The 24,424-nt window shown below is 32.5% G+C and overlaps 2 protein-coding genes across 2 annotated transcripts in view; one reads left to right on the top strand and one right to left on the bottom strand.

Moving 5' to 3' along the window:
* Window positions 1–381: 381 nt before the first annotated feature.
* LOC129905266 (peroxisomal acyl-coenzyme A oxidase 3) overlaps window positions 382–24,424 on the top strand; it is a 51,355-nt gene continuing 27,312 nt past the window's right edge. The window contains exons 1-2 of the mRNA XM_055980701.1: window positions 382–575; window positions 909–1,360. The gene's annotated coding sequence lies outside the window, so the exon portion shown is untranslated. The remainder of the gene's footprint in view (window positions 576–908; window positions 1,361–24,424) is intronic.
* LOC129905268 (kelch-like protein 5) lies at window positions 4,701–22,570 on the bottom strand. The gene is made up of 3 exons (XM_055980711.1): window positions 22,392–22,570; window positions 21,015–22,325; window positions 4,701–5,272 (listed from the first exon to the last, which is right to left on the bottom strand). The coding sequence occupies exons 2-3, from the start codon at window positions 22,315–22,317 to the stop codon at window positions 4,779–4,781; spliced, it is 1,797 nt and encodes a 598-aa protein (XP_055836686.1). The 5' UTR covers window positions 22,318–22,325; window positions 22,392–22,570; the 3' UTR covers window positions 4,701–4,778.

Here is a 24,424-nt window from a genome sequence, read left to right as displayed (position 1 = left end):
AAAGAAGTTTATTTACTGCGATTTCGCTTTCAAATAAACTTTACCCCTTAAATAATAATTATTTAAAGGCTAGATTTGAGGCCATTTTTCGGAGTGACTTAGTCCACTTTCATAATTAAGGGCACAATTTTGTTATTAGATTGAATAAAAATAATTAAGCTATAAAAGCACCCTCCACCATGACTATTCCGATACCAATAAACAACCTTTAATCATTGTGAAGGCGTAATATGCGGTCACCGGTGTGGTTAACATAAAAAAAAAAAATGTTTAGTTTTGTGATGGTATAGGCAGTAGGCAAAACAAGGCAATGTATCGGGCTCTAGGCAATATAACTGACTAAGTAGTAAAAGTACTCTTCTAAAAAGTATGTCTGGCAAACGGGGCATTCAATATCGAACTCTCTATACAACATTCTACCTACTACATCAGCCTTACATGCTCATCAGTTAGTTCAGTCAGTATCAGTAGATACAGAAACTTTGCCGGTTCTGGAGGGCTTCATTTTTTCATATATTGGTTCATTTTGGTTCTTCTTTCTTCGGTTTGGTTTTTTTTTTTGCGGGTGCCCTTGTGTAATTTTAATTAACTTTATTTATTGTATACTCGTATATATTATATATTAATAAATTATATGTTTTTTTGGTCATAACTATCTAATTGATATCTAATTTAATATTCTAGATAGAATTACAATACAAATGTACTAAGGCATTTTATAGTTAAAGGTGCCTTTATTTGAGCTTAATCAAATTTATTGTGATATATACTTACTACCTACTTGTTGCAAATAATTTTTTTTTTTTTTTGAAAATACCTCGAGCGATAAATGCTTTGTGCTTTAAAAATTGACTGTGACCAACAACTTTTAAGTGCTTTATTGATTTGTATCTTTTTATCTATTCTAGTTAATAGATAGTTTTTTAAGTGTCTTTATTCATTGTCATCAATTCAATTCATAATCAATTGTCAATAAATCCTTATTAAGCTTTTTTTTGAATTCCTTATTACAATTGCCTTGAGCTCAAGTGCGTAAAGGTTTCATAACTTTGTGAAATAAGCTTAAAAAACTCAAAGACGTGAACGCGCAAATTCTATGTAAAAGTTGACATCATATTAATTTAGTGTCAACACATATTTTTTTTGTATTGTGATTCCCACCATTCCCGCATATTAAATTTATTGAAGAACAATCACCGTGAAACGAGAGCCAGCTGAGAGGAAAACTACCCTAGGCAGAGTTGCCACAAGTTGCAATATAACCAACATTCCATCATAATCATCATCTTGATCATAATATCGTTATTTATTTTCATTTGAACAAGAGTGACGTGTGGCGGGAAGGAAACAAAAAAAAACGGTATGATAGAATAGATAATGACATTTTTTTTTCAAATTTTTATTATAGCAGATAAATGTCCTCTATAGGTACCTATATGGGTTTCCTACCCATAAGTATTGTGCACTTAAAGAAGTGGCACTATTTTTATAGTTGAACTTATACCTAAATCAGAGACTTGTAATAGAATCACTTTGAGTGACGTAATTGTAAATGTAATTGACAGTTATGATGAGGTGGCAGTTTGGATAGTAGAGGGAGAGTAAGGAGAAACACTTACAAGAGACTCATAGTTTTAGTTATATTGACGAGGGCGATGATGGTGGATAGTGTGTTGATAATGGGGTTGGGATGTCTTTTTTGTTTTCTATTGTGAAATAGGTGTCTTATTTTCCGAACTGCCTTCAAGGGGGTGTCCAGTGTTAGTTTCATTTCATATGATTTTTTGATAAAAAAAAATATATATTTTGGGTTTGGCAAAGTAATAAAATGATATCTTACATGACTGAGTATACTTAACAATTTGCGTCCATTTTATTGCGGAAGATCAGGCAATTATTAATTAATTTAAAAACATTTGCTCTGAAAGGTAAACGAATAAGGCGCAGTTGGATACCTATTTTATTGTAGATTTCAAGCAAAGAAGAAGGTAGAAAACGCAAAGAACCAAAGCCAAAAAATTATTGGAAAACTCTATCCCTAGAGAATCATGATTTCTATATTTCACTTTTTTTTAGTTGAAAACGTTATCCAATAGATTATATGCAGAATATAAATGGAAATCTCTACTAAACAAGACCATAATTGTTTTTGGAAATTTATTAACTCAAAAAAGAAATCTTACGATTACCCAGTCAATTTCATTTTTAACAATAATATCTTAAAAAGTACTTAGGTACTGATATCTGTTATGCTTTTGCAAATAATTTTAGTCAATCTTTTATTGCTACTCCCTTACGAGTACGTACACGCTATTGGGGCAGGCAGGGCGGTGGCCCGGGGCCCCCACTGAAGACACAAATAACTTAAGGCGCTCATAAAAAAAATAGTGTATGGCGTATACGTACTTTTTTTCTTTTTCTTGATTTATATATCAAAGAGGTCCCCACATAACAAAGGGCCTCAAAATTTAGTCTTGCTTCAGGGCTCCGGCGCACAGTGGTTCCCAGATGGAAAAAACCCAAAAAAGTGAAACAATTTTTAAAGAATAGAGCTTTTTTTTTAAAAAAAAAAAAGTATGTAGTGTTGTTAATGGTATATTTGTCCTTAAGTCTACATTTACCGTTTGTTGAATTTGCTTTTGAATCAGAAAAACCAGAATATTATATGAAGAAACCTCTAGAGCGAATAGTTTTTACTCTTTGTCGGCCTATAAAAAAAAAGCTCCACGATGCTCCACGTTCATTTTATTATTAATTTAAAGCTTATGATATATACTATTTATGGTGTTAAAACAAATGACCCATATTGACCCATTCTCCTGTAAGAGCTTCTTGGGTGTAGCAATGCGTTTCACTCAAACAGCACTTGAAATTGGCTTCTGGTATTACCGTTTCTAATTTAACTGCTTTTTTTGTAAAATAAAGTGGTTTACATTATAAGAGGTCTATGTAGTCATCACTGATAAAACAAAAAAAAAAAAAGAAAAATCAAAAATTTTCAAAAAAAAAGGAAAATATCAAAAAACGGTATAAATTTAACTTTTTTTTGAAAATTTTTAATTTTCTTTGGTTTATCTAAAATTTAAACGGTATGTTTTAATAAAATGTTGAAATAAACTCAAACGAATTTAATTTTGCTCATAATCAACCATAGTTATAAAATAGCGGCACATTTTCTAAGAAACCGTAAAAAGGCCTTTTTTGATAGCTTTTCTAAAATGATCTCAAATGACATTTTTTTTTAACAAAGTAAACTTAATTTATTTGTAGAGAATTAAATGAAGTTTTCAAATGTATCCTTAAATTCTCTGTAAGGTGATCCGTTGTTGAGATATTGATAGTCAAAGTCAAAACTATGGTTTTTGGTTTGCAGTCTAAAAAAAATCGTAGAAGTTTGAAACAAAAGGAATTTTAAAGCCAAATAAATAGCCTTTCTAAAAATGATAATCATTTTTTCGCAAAAAATGTTCCCACTTTTTTTAGAGAAAAGTAAAAACAAAACAAATTTGGAAAATTTTGGTATTTGAATAATTCCAGATCTAGTTACCATTAGAAATAAAATATTTAGTTTTTAAATCCTAAAACTAGACGAATGTAGCTTTCACATGCTTTTTGTTTTGTCATGATTCGATCATTTTTTACTGAGATACAGCCTATCGAAAATCACTAAAAAAAATCACAATTTTTTGGGCTTGTAAGTAAGTAGTAAGGTGGTTCTGAAACTTTTTAGTTATTTGCTTTCTCAAAACCTTCTTTGTATTCAGTTTTAATTAAGTTTTAAAAGTATAAGAGAAATTCACATCACAAAAAAACAAGAAAAGGAAACAAAAATAATGAATATACTCGTATTAATCAATACAACTTTTGAAAAAATGAGTAATTTTAAAGTACGACGCACAATTTTTAGATCACGATGAGAATTCGTTTTATTTAATTTATATACCAAATTTCAATCAAATCGGTCCACCCGTTCAGTTTTTATAGGTTTTTTCCACTTCCTCCATAGAAGGGAACCACTGTGCGGCGCAACTCAAAGTTTTATTTTGTAGTTAAACGCCTGTATCACATTTTAAAAATGTTAAAAATTCTAGTGCGTATTTTTCAGTGTTTGCTTATTTTATAGCAAGTCAAAAAAAAAAAAAAATGCTAAACAGCAACAGTGGCCCTACTCTGTATTTCGTTTCGAAAAAAAAAAAGAATTCCAAAAGTGGAAATTTTGTACCCCTAACTCTTTTGCGAATGCTAAAAGCATTCGAATACGGAAAATTTCTTTCTACAACAAATGTGATAGCGTAATGCACCAGGAATGTTATTTTTTTGGAAAGAAAATCCTAGTGATGATAAAAAATTAAGCAAATAAAATTTATTCACAGGGAACCTTCAAGAAAATATAATAGGTATGTTGATGTTGATGGAATATGCGTGTTTGCATACCGATCTGATACAGCTCTTTGAATCAAGAAAAAATGTCCACGACAGTTAAAAGGATGTGACAAATCAGTGGAAACTCTCCAATTTTTCCCTAGAGCTGCGCACTGAAAACGAAAAATAGCACAATGAAATCTTGAACGAAAAATTTCGTTTTGCTATTTTTGTATGGAAAACTTTGTTTTAAAGGGAAAGGGTTTTTTATAGCCACTTTCTTTAACATAAATTCATAATTTAAAAACAAAAAATACTTTAAAATTATTTGTTTTATTCAATAAAAAAAAAAGTACATAAAATAAAAAAAAAAACTTCCTCGTTGAACCAAAAAACATTAATACCATTAAATATAACTAAACTGGAAAAATACTAGCTCTAGAACAATAACCCGGTGTTTTGATATTAGTAAATTCATTAGTTGTAAGATTATACTCTACAATATCTGAATAACCTTTAAGAAATAAAATTTTATTTTTTATAACTGTGACCGTCTTCACCAATGACAATTCTGAAGTTTCTGTCAGCTTCGACCAAGTGTGACTGGATAAATCGTAACGTTTAATAACTGAACATCCCTCCATATCATTAAATATCGCATATAGATAATTATCAGCAGGAGCAATAAGAAAATCCCATGTATTCTCATCGATTGGTTGATCCTGTGAAGTCCATTGATTAGCAGCGACATCAAAACATTGCAACAATCCATAATAAACATCTAAAATATATAAAATTCCATGATGTCCAATTATTTTACTTCGTGTGCTAGGCTTGGATAGTGGCTGTAGATCATTCCATTTCATTGTTTGGAAATTTAAAAATTCCAATGAATCAACAAAGATTCTACCTAGCATTGGGAATAATAAATAATATAATATTAATGATGAAGCAAAAAAAAGTAAAAGTAGAAACAAATTTTAAATATCTTTGGTTTCAAAGTTTGAAAATTTTATTACGTAAACTAGAAAAAGGAAGGATCATTGCTATAAGTTCTCAAGAGGATTTGAAGGCGCTGATGCTTGACAATTAAATTTAATTTTTTAATATTAATAGTTATAAAACAAAAATCTTTAATGTTTGCCTTAAGCAACATTCAAGATCCATTTAGCAATGACCCTTCTAATTTTAAATTTGTTAACAATTTTAATTTGAACTTCATTTACTGTTTTTTTATCATAACATTCGAAGTATGCGAAATAGTTTCAATGTATTGTCAAGCCATTTAGAAGCCTTTGCTTACTTGCCAGACACGGTGGGCAGGAAGCATCGATAGGTATCACAAAAATGTCGACAAAAACTGCAAGTTGGGTTGTATTCGTTGATGATTATACGTCCAAAATCCGTTGGAATTGAAATCCTAGCTGCTCCTTTTCAAAAGTTATTTATATTTTTGTGTTTCTAATCGGGACAATTTGGAATACAAATCTTGGGGAGAGTACGATAACTTAGGCGACAAGAATTGATAACTCCATTTTGTAGAGGAGTTTAATACAATAATTTTTTACTATGGGAGGGGGGGTCCATCTCCCCCCGTTTAGGCGGGAGGGGCAATTTTCTAAAATATCAAGTTAAATACATAAAAAATTATTTAAAAACAACGGCAACACTTACAGTTATGAATGATACCTTTTTCAAAAGCCAGGATTGTACACTTGACTCTAATTTTTAAATAAAATTATTGCAATTAATTGTTCTCGAAATAATCAACTTCAAAGTCAAAATTTGGGAAAAAAGTTGAAAAAAAAAACACTTTAAGTACTATTTTTACCAAGAATGTGAATTTAAATGCGAAATAAATCAATGAAATAAACTGCCTCAATTAATTTATAATCAAATTCTGAAAATTATATGCTTCTATGCTTTCTAGTTTTTGAGAAAATTGAAAATTAAAAAACTTCCTTTTTATCGGATTTCTATTTTTTAGCTGTTTTCGTGTTTACATAAACATAATGCTTGCAAGCAGTATGCCCCCTTGCAACCCCCCTGGTTTAGCTCACTTTTATAGGATTTGGGGTGGGTGCGAGTTTGGGTGAAGACAAATTTTCTTCAGAATTTAAAAGTTTTTTTGAATTCAAAAGAAACTTTGTACATACCCAACCTTGACCCCACCCCAAATTCCTATAGTGTGCCCAAGCTGGGGGGTTGCAGGGGGGCAGCATTTGAAATTTGAATCCTGAGAACCCGCGAAGTGAGCCAGACATGATACTTTTAAGTTAAAAAGCTGTTCATATTGGCGAAAATAGTTAAGAAAATGAAAATCAGATAAAAAGGTAATTTTCTTATTTTCAATTTTCTCGAGAATTATAAGGCATAGAAGCATATGGTTTTAAGTATTTGATAAGAAATTGATTGAGGCAGTTTATTTCATTGATTTATTTCATATTTAAACTTACAATCTTGGTAAAAATTGTATTTAATGTGTTTTTTTTTCAACTTTTTTCCCAAATTTTGACTTTGAAGTTGATTATTTCGAGAAAAATTAATTGCAATAATTTTATTTAAAAATTTAAATCAAGTGTACAATCCTGGCTTTTGAAAAAGGTATCATTCATAACTGTAAGTGTTGCCGTTGTTTTTAGATAATTTTATTTTGTATTTAACTTGATATTTTAGAAAATTGCCCCTCCCGCCTAAACGGGGGGAGATGGACCCCCCCTCCCATAGTAAAAAATTATTGTATTAAACTCCTCTACAAAATGGAGTTATCAATTCTTGTCGCCTAAGTTATCGTACTCTCCCCAAGATTTGTATTCCAAATTGTCCCGATTAGAAACACAAAAATATAAATAACTTTTGAAAAGGAGCAGCTAGGATTTCAATTCCAACGGATTTTGGACGTATAATCATCAACGAATACAACCCAACTTGCAGTTTTTGTCGACATTTTTGTGATACCTATCGATGCTTCCTGCCCACCGTGCAGATATTATATTTGTATGATAAATTTGGATATTTAATTGTGAGAAAGACGATTTTGCTATGACTAGTTAAATTTTGTATGCTAATACAAATGATAATTGTAGAAGTTTTTTTGCGTGACGTTGTCGAAAATGAGGGTATAGAAATAGATGTCTAGTAGTGCTGGTGTTTTAAAATTATCATATAGAATGAAATCTTTCACTTTCTGTACTTTTATAGACTTCATTCTGTTAAAACAGGTGTTTGTTTTTTTTTTTAAAGAGTTTTCATGTTTGTTACACGCTGAAAAATGTGCCAACTTAATTCTTGTCAGTAGCTCTAGTATCGATATACAATTTCATAACAAATTTCGAAGCGCCTAAAGTAATTCTAGAAAGGGATGGGAAGTCATTAATTCAATAACCAATTGAAAAGCTAAAGAAAAACAAAGTTCTTTTATATTATTAGATAATTATGAGTATGCCATTGAGGAACATTCTCTAGTAACAAAATCCCATGTTGGTGAAAATTCTTAAGCTAATAATCATCAATGTATGCTATGTCCACGCACTGAATTAGTTGAAACTTCGAACAGTTGTAGAAGCTTTCTTTTTCACAAAAAAAAAAAATATTTGAGTGATAATTCATCAAGGCCGCAATATCATGCGACTTTTTATTCTAGGCTTTTTATTCTTGTTGTGGCGGCACACAAAATATTTTTTCACCGCTTTTTAGAGTTCGAAGACCGTGTTTTGGAAATTTTTTTTATAAACAGTTTTATTGTTCTATTTATGTTGAATCAATAAAGCTTTAACTCATTAAATAGTTAGACATTGTGGAAGAACAGAAAAATTAATTTTTCATTTCTTTTACTGTCTCAAAAAATGGAAATTTCTTTCTAGAGTAAAAAAATCACAACTTCCACAATATTTAACTAATTTTGATGAATTATAACTTTTTTTATTCAGCATAAATAGAACAATAAAACTGTTTATAATCAAAACACAAAATGCAGCTTAAAACGGTCTCCGAACTCTAAAAAACGGTGAAAAAATATTTTGTTCTATGTCCAGTTTGTATTTAAAGAAAAAACGTACCTACTTGTATAGAATTGTTCTATGTCCAATTTCGGGTTTTTAGTTTTAAAAAATATTTTAAAATAGTATGCACCTACTAGAGGTAAACTTGTATATTTTATTCAAGAGAAAAGAACAATCTTTATAAAAAAACTTAACTTGAATGGCAAACGAGCAGAAAATTGTCGCTTTAAACCAATTTGAAACTTAAAAATCGTCCCCTGTTACGGCGGCGACGAATTGTAAAAAAATCTGAAATTGACCGAAAAATGGCTGAGTAAAAATAGGGCCTTGGTATTTCAAAAATATTATGTTTTTTCATTACAAATATTTTTTTTAAAGTAACCCAGCTAATTTGAATTTAAACTTAGTAAAAATTATCTTTTTAATGTTATATCACTACTAGGGTGCTTTTTTTAAGGCGACCATCGATTCTCGTCGCTCCCATTTCAAAATTCCGTTGGAAATGGTCAAACAAAAATTCCCTAAAAAGGAGACTGGGCATTTTGGCCCATTGGTGTAACACATTGAGACATACATCAAATGAATAATGAAAGGTCTCGATGAGTGTATTATTTTTGTATATGGGCAAAAGTCTGTAGAACCACAATCCAGACATTGCCCTAATTAGCGAAACCAACGTGACAAGGAAGAACAATATCGATATCCGTGGATTTAACACCTATCGTCAGGATAAAACGGAGAACCGCAGAGGAACCGCAATATTTGTCAAGAAGAAACTGAGCACCAGCGAAACCATCATCACCGGACTCCTCACCAGTGAAGCCACTGCCATCATCTTAAACGTAGGGAGATGAAACTTTGACGATTATCAGCGTATACTTCAAGTGCAGCTCAACCGTCAGAAACATCCAAAAAGATCTGCAAACCCTCAACGGCATCCTGTCAAGAAGCACTTATGGACTCATCGGCGGTGATTTTAATGCGAGACATCACCTTTGGATGGATACAACTATTAACATCGGAGGCAAGGCGATAGCTGACTGGCTGGATGTCAACAGTTCTCTACACTCGCTAGTAACAGTCTCCCAACCAAAACCAACCTACCCGAGAACGCCATCAACGCTGGACTTCTTTCTCGCAACATCAAACCTCATCCACATCGAACCAGCCTACAGCAACTTCAACTGTTCAACAGTACCCAGCGACTCGGACCATGAAGCTGTTCAGCTTATTATCCAGCTTCACCAACCCATCTCCCTAGCAGCACAACCATCGGCGTGCTTCATCAACTACAGAAGTTTTGACGTAGACCGGCTGCAGAGAGACGTCGAACAAACCGTCTCGCTCCCTCCACACAATAAGAACCTTGAGAATACTGAAATTGATGCTGCTATTGACTCCCTAGAAATGGCAATTACAAGCGCAGTGGACAACCAAAAACAGCCGAAGACATCAAAGGACCGCTACCAACATCTCCCAGAACAGGTGCAAAACCTATACGCCCACAGACAACGGTTAAGGAAACGCCTCCAAAGGATTCACCAACGGGACCTGAATACATCAAACCCCAACTACCGGACAGTGTGGAGTGAGCTACAGTGCACTAACATCATGCTCCGTAACTCCATTCAGCATTATAACAACACACAGTTCCAGAAGAGACTGCAGTCAATAAAGCCAGGGCCTGATGCCTTCAAGAACATCAACCGAATTGTTGGACAGAAGTCACCAATGCCGGAAGTCGTTAACACCAACAATGGAGAAGCAACAACATCTCTGGAAAAAGCAGAAGCATTTGCAGCCCACTTTGAAGGTAACTTCTCACCGAACCCTTCCGCAGACACAGACTTTATAGAGGAAGTCGAGGCATCCATCCAAAGGAATCTGCTACCTAACCCGGATAAAGTGATATTCAGCGACACAAATCCTGCAAGTGATCCTACTGACAGCCCAAACCTGACTACCCCAGAAGAGATTGCCGAAATAATTAACCTATCCAAACCGAAAAAATCTGCTGGACCGGATGGCATCTCCAACTTCATCATAAAGAGGCTCCCGCAAACAGTGATAATCTTCTTGGCTATCATCCTCAACAACTGCATAAACAACTGCTACTTCCCACAGAAATGGATAACTGCAAGAATTGTGGCGATTCCTAAGAAAGGTGCTAGGAACATCATCTCCAATTACAGACCAATCTCTCTTCTCAACAATCTTAGTAAGCTCTTGGAAGAGCTGACACTCAGGAAGCTGAAGAAGTTTTGCAGCGATAACAACATCATCCCAGACATGCAGTTCGGTTTTCGGGAGAAGCACTCCACACTGCATCCACTCATGAAGTTCCACCAAGACATCACCTCAGCTTTAAACAACAATCAAGTTACCGTCGCATGCTTTCTGGATGTCGAGAAAGCATTTGACAGCGTATGGATTAATGCCCTTATCCATAAACTTCATTTACTAAGCTTTCCTTTGGCACTAATTAAAATTATTTTTTCTTTTCTCTCTTCCAGAAACTTTTTTGTGCAAGTGGAGGATCGGAAATCACCAATGAAAGTCATTCGAGCTGGAGTTGCTCAAGGATCCAAACTTGGCCCCTTTCTATACAGCATCCTGACATCAGACCAACCGCCTGCAAGTGAGTGCGAGAACCTGCTTTACGCGGACGATTCACTCACATACTGCAAGTCCATCTCGCCAAACATAGCTGCCAGGAAAGTCGAAGCTCACATTCGGAAACTGTATGAGTTCTACAGTAAATGGGGTATCCGGATCAACTCATCCAAGTCGGAACTATTGTGCCTTAGACGATCAGGAGGAAGAGGCAGTCGATCGGCTGGAAGCTGCAGAAGCATCACATTGACACTTCCAGATGGAACTAGATTGCCAGCCAAACGCAGCGCCAAGTACTTAGGAATCAACTTTAACGAGCTCCTCAGATTCAACAATCACTCCCGTTTGGTCCTCAAAAAAGCCAACTTTGCCTTCCATCGCCTTCACCCTCTGATAAAAAAAAGAACAGGATTAAGTCAACCAACGAAACTCTTGATCTACAAGCAGCTTCTGCGACCTGTCATTGCCTACAGCTTTCCGGTATGGTATACCATCTCCAAGACAGCCATGAAGGAACTACAAATGTTCGAGAGAAAAATACTGAGGATGTGCACCGGACTTTACTTCGATCGACAGCGACAAAAATACTACAGCAACAAGCGACTCTACGAGGAAGCAAAAATCGTACCACTGGACAAGTATCTACTGCGATCGGCGAAGATACTTGTAGGAAATATCGCCAACCACCCCAATCAGCTGATGAGAAGAATGATAGCACAACAACGACATCCAGATCCTAGGTACCTTTGCGCTTTGGATATATACCAATGTATCTTAGAAATAAGTTAATTTTAAGTCAATTGTAAATAACAAGTTCAATAAACTAAATTGAATTGAATTGGGCAAAAGTCTGTATCTCGTGCAGGGAAAGTGCAGTGATGCATTTTATGTTCAAAAATGTATGTAATCAAATTTAGAAAAGTATACATTTTGACTAGATTCTCGATTAAATTGTTTCAAAAACATTACATAACTGTGTTGGAAGTTCAATTGGGCAATTTCATCAATAGTTTTCACCCATGACGCAATGCATTTTTCGAATTTTAGAACACTTTTGTATAGGACGTGACTCATTTGTGTAACACATTGAGACATACTTCAAATGAAAAAAGTCTCGATGAGTGTATTATTTTCTTATATGGGCAAAAGTCTGTATCTCGTGCAGGAAAAGTGCAGTATCTATCTAATAAAATTCAGAAAAACATACATTTTGTCTAGATGGTCGATTGACTTGATTCAAAAACATTATAATAACGGTGATTTATTGGACTAATCCCTTAACTGCTTTCATTTTCAAAAATATGCATTCATCGGTTTTTATGGATTATTATGTGTCACAATGTGTTACACCGATGGGCCACGTCCCATACAAAAGTGCCCAGTCTCCATTATTCAGAATTGATCGGTCTATAAAAGTGTCAAAAGGTGACTTTGCTGTAACTTCCACCAGTGAGACAGGGCAGGTCATGGAAGCCATTTTTCAGGATTTTTTTTTTTTTTTTTTTCTTATTACGGTGTTATTTTAGAAATGGGTAATTCTACAACAAAATTTTATATGGCAAAGTTTTAGAGCATTCAATTTCCTACAAAAAAAGAAATGAGGATTCAATCTCTATTATTGATATTTCTCGAGATAATAAGTTTAGATTCGTTCATAACTAGCGATTTTCATGACTGCAACTCAAATTTACCAGCACAGTAAAAATTGATTTTTTCAAGGAAAAACTATTTTAACTGGCTGATTTTTGGTACACTGGTTTGTATTGAGTTCAGCGATGCCAACTGAGGCATAATTATGCCTTTTAGGCATAATATTATTAGCTAAGGCATTGAGGCTTAATTTTTGCAAAAAAGGCATAATTTTTTTCATTCCATTCTTGTTTTTATTTTTAAAGTTTCTTATAATTTTTTAAATATTTCGATAAATAAAAATACCAAAAATTATAATATTATATCTTTTAAATAAAGGTTATTCGACATTTTATTTGCAGAATTTCTTTTTACCATTTATAACTTGGTAATGTTAAATTTTTCGGAGAATTTCATCCTCACTTATCAATTTTATTAGAATTCTGAATCTGTAAAAAATCAATTTTGTTGCTATAAAAAGGTCTAAAACGCTTGCAAATAGGCAAATTCCTTATTGGTGAACAAAATTGGTCATTAATTTTTTCCAATAATGTAAAGCAATAAATTAATTCCCTTGAAAAAAATTAGTTGCCGTTTCGTGACAAATAAGTAGCCGTACCGTAATGTTTAAGATAAAACTTATGTTTTACAAACTTGTAGCTTAGCTTATTCGTAAAATAATTTAAGCGTCCAGGGGAAAAATAGCACTAGTCCATTCCGACTCATTTCGAGAAAAACGCATTTTGTTCTCCATACAACTTAGTACTAAAAGCACACAATTTATTTATTTTTTCAGCAAGGCTTAAATTAAAAAAAAAATCTCTAACGGCCAATTTCTTCACATAAGTCCTAAGTCAGCTTAGTACCCGGTCTAGCTAAACCTGGTACTAGCTCTGGTACTCGATCCTAACGAAAAGTTAGTACCTCAGCATTTCTTCACATTTATAGGACCTGATCTAATTTCACAACGAGGTCCTAAGAATTAATGCGTATAAAACTGGTCTAACTGTCATTTTGGAGAATTTATTGAAGTTTGAAATATTTTTTTTTTTACATTTGATCAAATTTAACAAATAAAAAATTTAATAAAAATAGAAAACAAGAAGCAAATAATTAAAATAAATATTGAAAAGCAAGCAATAAAAATTCATACATTTTATGAAGAAAAAAGTCAAGAATGAAGACAAGAATAAGAATGCAGAATCAATCAGCCAGAAATGGCGAGGAATCATTCAATAATATGAATGCAGCCACGAAAGCCTGCCAAAAAGGCTGAAGGACCACCATAAACCATAATTATTTAACGAATAAAAAATATTTTTTATAGATGTACAGATGTATGTTCATTGTGTTAATAAAAGAAAAGCTTTTCAAAACGCAGTATTTTGTGATTTGGAATTATTATTATGTATGTTTTTAATCCATAATTGACCCCCATCGGAGTTAAAATTTCCGAAGTTTATAGTACGAAAATTCCCACAGATATTTTAATTTGTGATACGATCCTCTAAATTAGCCGAGCCCGAGGTGAGGTCTATTCATTGGTGGTACAGCCTCGTTGCCAAAAGCGAGTGTCTTGCAACTCGCCTCTACTGCAAGGCTTGTATACATATCATAAGCACAATTTAAAAATACACCCGAAATCTTCTGTGGGCTTTGTTTAGAAGTCCAATTCTCTTATTTCTTGTTAAATTAAAAAAAAAACTTTTAAAATCAAAATGCAGGGGGCAATGGAGTGGTGGATGTAGTGTTTGACTGCTAACCTGGGAGGTGTGGGTTTGAGTCCTACCTCAGGCAGCATTCTTTTATCTATCCCCCAGCTTGGACGCCACCCGTGTATTCTAAATTTACTGTACCAACAGAAATTCTTTTCTATTCCTTCTTACTAGTACCGTGCAATATGCATTTAAAAGACCTAAGGTCTTACAGGCATATAGAATTATATTAACTATTATCACTAAAAACGCGCTTATAAATCGATACAACACCCAAGTAATTAAAAAAAATTGTAATATGGACAACAGGTCATTTAAATTTTCAAATGGAATTAAAATTCACAAAGTCCACTAAATTTGAACAAAAAATAATGAAAATTATTCTTTTTTTACGTTTTTTTTTCTTTATTAAACTGCAATATCACTTCAAAAATATGAAATCCATTTATTTGATTCAAGTCCTAACCGCTAGACTACCGATTTTGAGGTCCTAACTTCTACCGAGTCCTAACTAATACTCGGTACCAATTTGACAGTTCTAGGGCTTAGTACTTTTGTGAAGAAATCGCTTGGTACCGATTTGAGTACTAACGATCGGTATAATAACCAGGTCCTAGCTGATTTTGAGGAGCTAGCTAGTACTGAGTCACAACTAGTACTCGGTCCTAAATTGACAGTTCTAAGGCTTAGTACCTGAGTCAAGAAATTAGTTGGTACCGATTTGAGTACTAACTTTAGGACTAGGACCGGTACTAGCGCTAGGACTCTGTGAAGAAATCGGCCATAAAACTTACGTGTATTTTGTATGGGAAATCTTAAAAATTAAATAGCGAGTGCTAAATCTTAATTTTAAGAGTTTTACATTTTTAGGGATTTTTTTTTGGCCATTTCCAACGAAATTTTGAAATGGGAGAGACGAAAATCGATGGTCGCTTTAAAAAAAAAGCACCCTAATCACTACTTATCTTATAACTTTAAACGAGCTAAAATTGTTTATATCTTATAACTTTAAACGAGCTAAAATTGTTTATATATATATATATATATATATAAATATATATAAAATTGGGATCTCGGAAACGGCTCTAACGATTTCGATGAAATTTTCAGGGTGTGTTCATCTAAGCGAGTAAAAAATTTTGGAAGTATTTTTGGAAAAATCCGCCCACTGCCACGCCCACTTTTTTAACATATAAGTTTTTTCGGGAACGGCTCTAACGATTTCGATGAAATTTTCAGGGTTTGTTTATCTAAGCGAATAAAAAGTTTTGAAAGTTTTTTTTGTTGAAAAATCCGCCCACTGCCACGCCCACTTTTTTTAACATAGAAGTTTTTTTCGGAAACGGCTCTAACGATTTCGATGACATTTTCAGGTTTTGTTTATCTAAGCGAGTAAAAAGTTTTGGAAGTTTTTTTTGAAAAATCCGCCCACTGCCACGCCCACTTTTTTAACATATATGTAAGTTTTTTCGGAAACGGCTCTAACGATTTCGATGACATTTTCAGGGTTTGTTCATCTAAGCGAGCAAAAAGTTTTGGAAATTTTTTTTGGAAAAATCCACCCACTGTCACGCCCACTTTTTTAACATATATTAAAACGGCTCTAACGATTTCGATGACATTTTCAGGGTTTGTTTATCCAAGCGAGTAAAAAGTTTTGGAAGTATTTTTGAAAAATCCGCCCACTGCCATGCCCACTTTTTTAACACAGAACTTTTTTCTGATAACAACTTTAAAGATTTCGATGAAATTTTGAGGGTTTGTTCCTCTAGGCAAATACAACATTTTGGAAGTATTTTCTCTTATATTAGTTTTTTTCAGTTGGTTGTTTTTTGTTCTGAAAAACCCTGTTTTGTTGAATTCAAATTGTGATATTTTGCGATCTAACTGCAACTTAGGAAACTTTTATACTTTTTTGAAAACTACAATAACAGGGCAACTTTTTAAAATAATAAACCATTCTCACACCGTAATTTTTTTTTTCGGTGTTGGTCGGAAATAAAAGTAAGAAATAGATTTTTTATAAAACTTGAAACTGTTAGTTAATTTGCAGTGAAATGGCGTATGGAATAAAAAATATTTTGATTAATTAATTGTTCCTAATTATTTGGCAATGTTTTCGTAAAAGAATTTAAAAAAACAAATCTTATAACTTTAAACGAGCTAAAATTGTTTATATATATGTATGTATATATATAAATATATATAAAATTGGGATCTCGGGAACGGCTCTAACGATTTCGATGAAATTTTCAGGGTTTGTTTATATAAGCGAGTAAAAAGTTTTGGAAGTTTTTTTTTGAAAAAAAACCGCCCACTGCCACGCCCACTTTTTTAACATATAAGTTTTTTCGGAAACGGCTCTAATGATTACGATGAAATTTTCAGGGTTTGTTTATTTAAGCGAGTAAAAAGTTTTGGAAGTATATTTGGAAAATTCCGCCCACTGCCACGCCCACTTTTTTAACAGAGAATTTTATTTTGGTAACAACTTTAAAGATTTCGATGAAATTTGGAGGGTTTTCTCTTATATTAGTTTTTTTTCGCGGAGACAGATTCAACTATTTCAATAAAATTTTGAGGGATGGTTCCATGTTTTACGCATTATTCTTTTTCATTTTGTTACATTAACTAAACAACATTTTTTAGATCATGACTTTTTTGATCATGTATTGAAATTTTTAAGTAATTTGTTGATTTGGTATCACTAATTATCTTTGTTTTACTTTTTTTTTTCGTTTTAATGCGACTATTGTTAACGTATAAGAATAAAATAACTCACAAAAAGCATTACCATTGACCTAATGTCAATCTTATAATATACAGGGTATATATACTTGGCAACAGTATTCTGCTTCCTGCGCCCATTATTGATTTTTGTTTTTTTTTTAAATTCTTTTACGAAAACGTTGCCAAATAATTAGGAACAATTAATTAATCAAAATATTTTTTATTCCATACACCATTTCGCTGCAAATTAACTAACAGTTTCAAGTTTTATAAAAAATCTATTTATAACTTTTATTTGCGACCAACACCGAAAAAAAAAATTTACGGTGTAAGAATGGTTCATTATTTTAAAAAGTTACCCTGTTATTGTAGTTTTCAAAAAAGTATAAAAGTTTCCAAAGTTGCAGTTAGATCGCCAAATATTACAAATTGAATTCAACAAAACAGGGTTTTTCAGTTGGTTGTTTTTTGTTCTAAAAAACCCTGTTTTGTTGAATTCAAATTGTAATATTCCAAATCTTTCTGACCCGTAAATTAAAATTTGAACAAAAAGGGATCTCATTGCAGTAAGCATTTTCGATAATGCAGATTCATGTGACCCTTCTATTCATTGTTGATCGTATATTAAAACTTAAATAAACTGGATTATAAAGTGGGAATGTGGTGTTTTATAACCCGCGAAAAAACTGGTCATTGCAAACTCAAACCCACTTCAAAAAATTGCTGTTTACATTTGACTTTTTTCACTGAAAGTTATAACATTTAAGGAAACCGAGCAAAGCTCGGTCACCCAGGTACTATATATATATACATATATAAATATATATAAAATTGGGATCTCGAAAACGGCTCTAACGATTTCGATGAAATTTTCAGGGTTTGTTCATCTAAGCGAGTAAAAAGTTTTGGAAGTATTTTTGGAAAAATCCGCCCACTGCCACGCCCACTTTTTTAACATATAAGCTTTTTTGGGAACGGCTGTAACGATTTCGATGAAATTTTCAGGGTTTGTTTGTCTAAACGAGTAAAAAGTTTTGAAAGTTTTTTTTGTTGAAAAATCCGCCCACTGCCACGCCCACTTTTTTTAACATAGAAGTTTTTTTCGGAAACGGCTCTAACGATTTCGATGACATTTTCAGGTTTTGTTTATCTAAGCGAGTAAAAAGTTTTGGAAGTTTTTTTTGAAAAATCCGCCCACTGCCACGCCCACTTTTTTAACATATATGTAAGTTTTTTCGGAAACGGCTCTAACGATTTCGATGACATTTTCAGGGTTTGTTCATCTAAGCGAGCAAAAAGTTTTGGAAATTTTTTTTGGAAAAATCCACCCACTGTCACGCCCACTTTTTTAACATATATTAAAACGGCTCTAACGATTTCGATGACATTTTCAGGGTTTGTTTATCCAAGCGAGTAAAAAGTTTTGGAAGTATTTTTGAAAAATCCGCCCACTGCCATGCCCACTTTTTTAACACAGAACTTTTTTCTGATAACAACTTTAAAGATTTCGATGAAATTTTGAGGGTTTGTTCCTCTAGGCAAATACAACATTTTGGAAGTATTTTCTCTTATATTAGTTTTTTTCAGTTGGTTGTTTTTTGTTCTGAAAAACCCTGTTTTGTTGAATTCAAATTGTGATATTTTGCGATCTAACTGCAACTTAGGAAACTTTTATACTTTTTTGAAAACTACAATAACAGGGCAACTTTTTAAAATAATAAACCATTCTCACACCGTAATTTTTTTTTTCGGTGTTGGTCGGAAATAAAAGTAAGAAATAGATTTTTTATAAAACTTGAAACTGTTAGTTAATTTGCAGTGAAATGGCGTATGGAATAAAAAATATTTTGATTAATTAATTGTTCCTAATTATTTGGCAATGTTTTCGTAAAAGAATTTAAAAAAACAAATCTTATAACTTTAAACGAGCTAAAATTGTTTATATATATGTATGTATATATATAAATATATATAAAATTGGGATCTCGGGAACGGCTCTAACGATTTCGATGAAATTTTCAGGGTTTGTTTATATAAGCGAGTAAAAAGTTTTGGAAGTTTTTTTTTGAAAAAAAACCGCCCACTGCCACGCCCACTTTTTTAACATATAAGTTTTTTCGGAAACGGCTCTAATGATTACGATGAAATTTTCAGGGTTTGTTTATTTAAGCGAGTAAAAAGTTTTGGAAGTATATTTGGAAAATTCCGCCCACTGCCACGCCCACTTTTTTAACAGAGAATTTTATTTTGGTAACAACTTTAAAGATTTCGATGAAATTTGGAGGGTTTTCTCTTATATTAGTTTTTTTTCGCGGAGACAGATTCAACTATTTCAATAAAATTTTGAGGGATGGTTCCATGTTTTACGCATTATTCTTTTTCATTTTGTTACATTAACTAAACAACATTTTTTAGATCATGACTTTTTTGATCATGTATTGAAATTTTTAAGTAATTTGTTGATTTGGTATCACTAATTATCTTTGTTTTACTTTTTTTTTCGTTTTAATGCGACTATTGTTAACGTATAAGAATAAAATAACTCACAAAAAGCATTACCATTGACCTAATGTCAATCTTATAATATACAGGGTATATATACTTGGCAACAGTATTCTGCTTCCTGCGCCCATTATTGATTTTTGTTTTTTTTTTAAATTCTTTTACGAAAACGTTGCCAAATAATTAGGAACAATTAATTAATCAAAATATTTTTTATTCCATACACCATTTCGCTGCAAATTAACTAACAGTTTCAAGTTTTATAAAAAATCTATTTATAACTTTTATTTGCGACCAACACCGAAAAAAAAAATTTACGGTGTAAGAATGGTTCATTATTTTAAAAAGTTACCCTGTTATTGTAGTTTTCAAAAAAGTATAAAAGTTTCCAAAGTTGCAGTTAGATCGCCAAATATTACAAATTGAATTCAACAAAACAGGGTTTTTCAGTTGGTTGTTTTTTGTTCTAAAAAACCCTGTTTTGTTGAATTCAAATTGTAATATTCCAAATCTTTCTGACCCGTAAATTAAAATTTGAACAAAAAGGGATCTCATTGCAGTAAGCATTTTCGATAATGCAGATTCATGTGACCCTTCTATTCATTGTTGATCGTATATTAAAACTTAAATAAACTGGATTATAAAGTGGGAATGTGGTGTTTTATAACCCGCGAAAAAACTGGTCATTGCAAACTCAAACCCACTTCAAAAAATTGCTGTTTACATTTGACTTTTTTCACTGAAAGTTATAACATTTAAGGAAACCGAGCAAAGCTCGGTCACCCAGGTACTATCAATAATGGGCGCAGGGAGCAAAATACTGTTGCCAAGTAGGGATTTTTCGAAATTTCACAAGAATTGCATTAAATCGAAAACCGTAAGGATTTGGGTTGAACAAGGTTCCAAATTCTGAGAGCCCTTAAGTTCCCCAATCAGCATATTTCGTTTGATCCATTACTTTTGGGACACCCTGTATAAGTAAAAAAAAGAAAGGAGTAAAGCATACACTGATACAGAATAAAACAGAGACAGTGATAAAAATAGTATTTCTTCATACTAAGCTTTGCCGACAAGGCTAAATTTGAAAAAAAAAAGATTAACTTTATATTCACCATCCAAAACTTTCTGACCCGTAATTTAAAATTTTAACAAAAAGGGATCTCATTGCTGTAAGCATTTTCGATAATACAGATTTCTGTAACCCTTCTATTCATTGCTGATCGTATATTCAAACTGAAATAAACTGGATTATAAAGTGGGAATGTGGTGTTTTGTAACCCGCGAAAAAACTGGTCATTGCAAACACACACCCACTCCAAAAAATTGCTGTTTAATTTTTGACTTTTTTCACTGAAAGTTATAACAATTTAGGATACCGAGCAAAGCTCGGTCATCCAGGTACTTCTTACTTTATATTTTCTAAATTATAAAAAAAAAAACAAAAAAAAAAAAACAAAATTACCTTCAGCATCTCCAAATCCTCCAAACACACACAAATTTCCATTCAAATTGGCCAACTGACTATTACACCTTGCAACTCTCATCTGAGGCAACATCGCCCACTTGAATGTCTTCAAGTCCAAACATTCAACAGTATTGGTTGTCATCTTATTCGTTATACCTCCAACAATAAATAATTTCCCCAACATAACAATCATCGAATATTGCCATTTATGGCGACAAAGTGGCAATGATCGTTTTTCAAAAGTCCAAGTTTCCAACGATTGATTATAGTATCGCATTTCAACTTCCATTTTATCATTTAAGTAAATTACTCCAATTTTATCAATTTCTTTCTTGATTTTAATTGGCAGTGTGAAATTTTGCTGTTCAATTGTTCGTGATTCTGGCGATAAATGATATTGTAACCAACGATGTAGCAATTCACAATCGTCAACTGTTTTACAAACAGACGATCTATTTTCAATGATAAATTTTGGAGTTAAAAACTGATAACGAACCATTGACAGTAATTCGGAGAGAAAATGTTGTCTATTATCTCTTTTGTGGCTTATCCATGCCACCAAACCTTGAAACACTTGCTCTTCCAAGTGTCCATGGGGATTTTCATTAAAAAGAACTTCTTGAAGTTCGACTTTTTTGAGTAGCAAAAATTGTGATTGCTTAATTACCTCAACAAAGTTGGCATAAATAAAATTGGAAGACTTTTCTTTGAGCCCAATTAAGTTGAGTTCTTTGGCTAAACGTAGCCAATGTAAGCAATCGGAGCTTTTGAGATTTTTGTCAATAAAATCACAACATCCGTTGAGTAAGTCTGTCATTTTTAAAAAGACTGCACTGCGGATAATTGTTTCGATTTGTTCGATTTTTAATTTAATTGTACCAGAGTACATAAAATCGATTATTAATTTGAGAGTAGACGATTCGATTTGTTCTAATTTCAATTCGATAATTTTCGAATTGTTGGATTTGGGATAGTTTCGAAATTGTTCGAAAAAATACTCACTCATTGCGGAGAGGATGATTTTATGAGCTCGAATATTAATGGAATTATCATCATCATTGCCAGCAATGAGAATGACATCGATGAAATCATCTTTTTGATAAAAAGATTGCAGTTTTTTGCAAATATTTGTGGGACGTTTTTGGCATTCGAATGTGAATAATTCATGGAATGGCGATATTGGTGGTAGGGGTGGTGTGATTGGTACAGGTGGAGAAGTCGGTAGAGGTGGATTAGTTGGTGGTAGTGGTGGTGGTGATGGTGATGGTGTTGTTGGTGACATTTGTGAATCTTCGTCCATTGTGAAAACTTTAAGAAAAATATAAATTATTTTTTTTAAGCAAACCCAATGAAAAATAGTGTTTAAACACTTACCGTTTTCTTGTAATATTGTTTTATATTGTCAGTGGGAAGTTAAATAGTTTTTTTTAATATATTAAAAAGCAAGAAGATAAGAATAAAACAGAACAAAATCGTTAGGAAACTTTTTATTTTTATAAAGTGCAATAACTGTTTAATTTTTTTTGCAAAAACAAACAAGATCAAATTCTTTCTAACGTAATAGCGCCAACATCCAAATTGACGGCCAGTTTATGAAGCAGAACTGGAAAGAAAAAAGATCTGTTTGTTTTGAAATTTTTAATTGGTAGAGATTACACATTAGACGTGTTCCTTTAGGGGTTGTATAGTATACTCATTGGTAGAAATATACAGCCGTATTTTATTAGCTTTTCTTAAATTGGTTCTCAAAGGCTGTTTATAGCGTTTTCGTAATAAAGTAATAGAATGTTATTGTTTGTTCTTCATTTCTGAATATTGAGATTTTTTACTATTCCAAATTTTAAATTATATCGAAATAAAGTTAAAAAAACAAAAAAAAAAAAAACGATAACTTTTTATGGAATAAACAAATTATACAAATCAGGCGTTCGCATTATTTGGCGTTTCACAAATACAAAGAAACCCAAACTTCAGAATCAAAAAGAAGTATCCAAGTTTGTTCGTTTGGAATCCCGGATCGGACAGTCCCAGACCGTTCTAAGAATTACCAAACGAAAACGCTATTAGTTAAGCTTTGCTTAAATTTGTATTTATAATCGGATTTACATACCTAAGCCCTGTTCCTTTGGGAGGTGGCAAAGTACTACTAGTAGTTTAATAGCGATTTTCGAATGGAACGCACTTTCAAGGAATTCAATACAAATCGTATCTACTCGGAAAGAAGAGCATGAATAGATGAAAGTACTAGATTAACCAAAACATCTACTTTTAGTAGACTACCACCTCCAATGGGACAGGGCTATTGATGATTAACTACTAAGCGATAGTTGTGTCAAAAAATGAAAAAGAATTGACCAATCTAGTACAAAATACTATTACATTTTAGAAACAGCGCGTGGTTTTTGACAACTTGTATTTGTAAATAAGCATTCGGTGTAGTTATGCCTTAAAGGTATAACTACAACGGCCACATTTTGCAAAAAGTGGACATTTTCAAACTCATTTTGTGACAGTTTTTCCGACCACAAAATTAAGAATAATGTAGTGTAGTTTTTTCTAAAAATAAATAGCGCTAGAAAGAAATAAAAAAAATTTACTTGTGTGAATTTCCCACTGAAAAAGTGGGAAATTTACAAAAGTAAAAATTTTGTATTTCATTTTAGCGCTATTTGTTTTTGGAAAAACTCTAAAATTGTTTTTTAGACCATTATTATTTTTAGTTTTTTGGTCGAAAAAACTGTCACAAAGTGAATTTGAAAATTTTCACTTTTTGACTTTTTGCAAAAAGTGGCCGTTGTAGTTATACCTTAAATTAACAAATAAAACCACAGTACACCAGGTTCCATTGAAACAAAAAACTGACTTCCATGCCTCAGAATCCTACGGCCTTTTTGTTTAAATGACATGTTGGGTCGGTCGTTGAATATGATTTTGCACACGTTGCGTTCTTCAATGAAATGCGAAGAACAAATCCAGATAGAGTTGATTTGACCACTTAATTTTGTTTGTTAACTTTGTGTGCTTCAAAGCTTCAAACAAATTATGTCTTCATATCAAAACCCTAGATAAATTAATTCAATGATACTTACAATCTTTGTAATAATTAATTTATGGCCAAATTATTGTTGAAATGGCTCTAAGCAAGCTATAAACGCCGAGAATGACGCTAACTGGTTGAACAGAATGAAAATTCGCTTGTAGCAAAGAAAAACGTCGTGGTACAAGATGTCAAATAAATTCGCTCAAAATGTAGAAAAGATGAACAGAATTATGTGGCGTACAAAAATGTCAATTGCCTTGAAAAAAAAATAATTTTAACTGAGTAACCACATTAGAAACGTCAAAAGTCATTCCGCTTGTAGCTTGAAGTAAAAGTCGACTCGACTTGTATCACAGTGAATTTCCTT

This window comes from Episyrphus balteatus, chromosome 1, assembly GCF_945859705.1.
Source record: "Episyrphus balteatus chromosome 1, idEpiBalt1.1, whole genome shotgun sequence".
NCBI lineage: Eukaryota > Metazoa > Arthropoda > Insecta > Diptera > Syrphidae > Episyrphus > Episyrphus balteatus.
The sequence above is the reverse complement of the archived record's forward strand: the minus strand, read 5'-3'. Positions and strand labels throughout refer to the sequence as shown.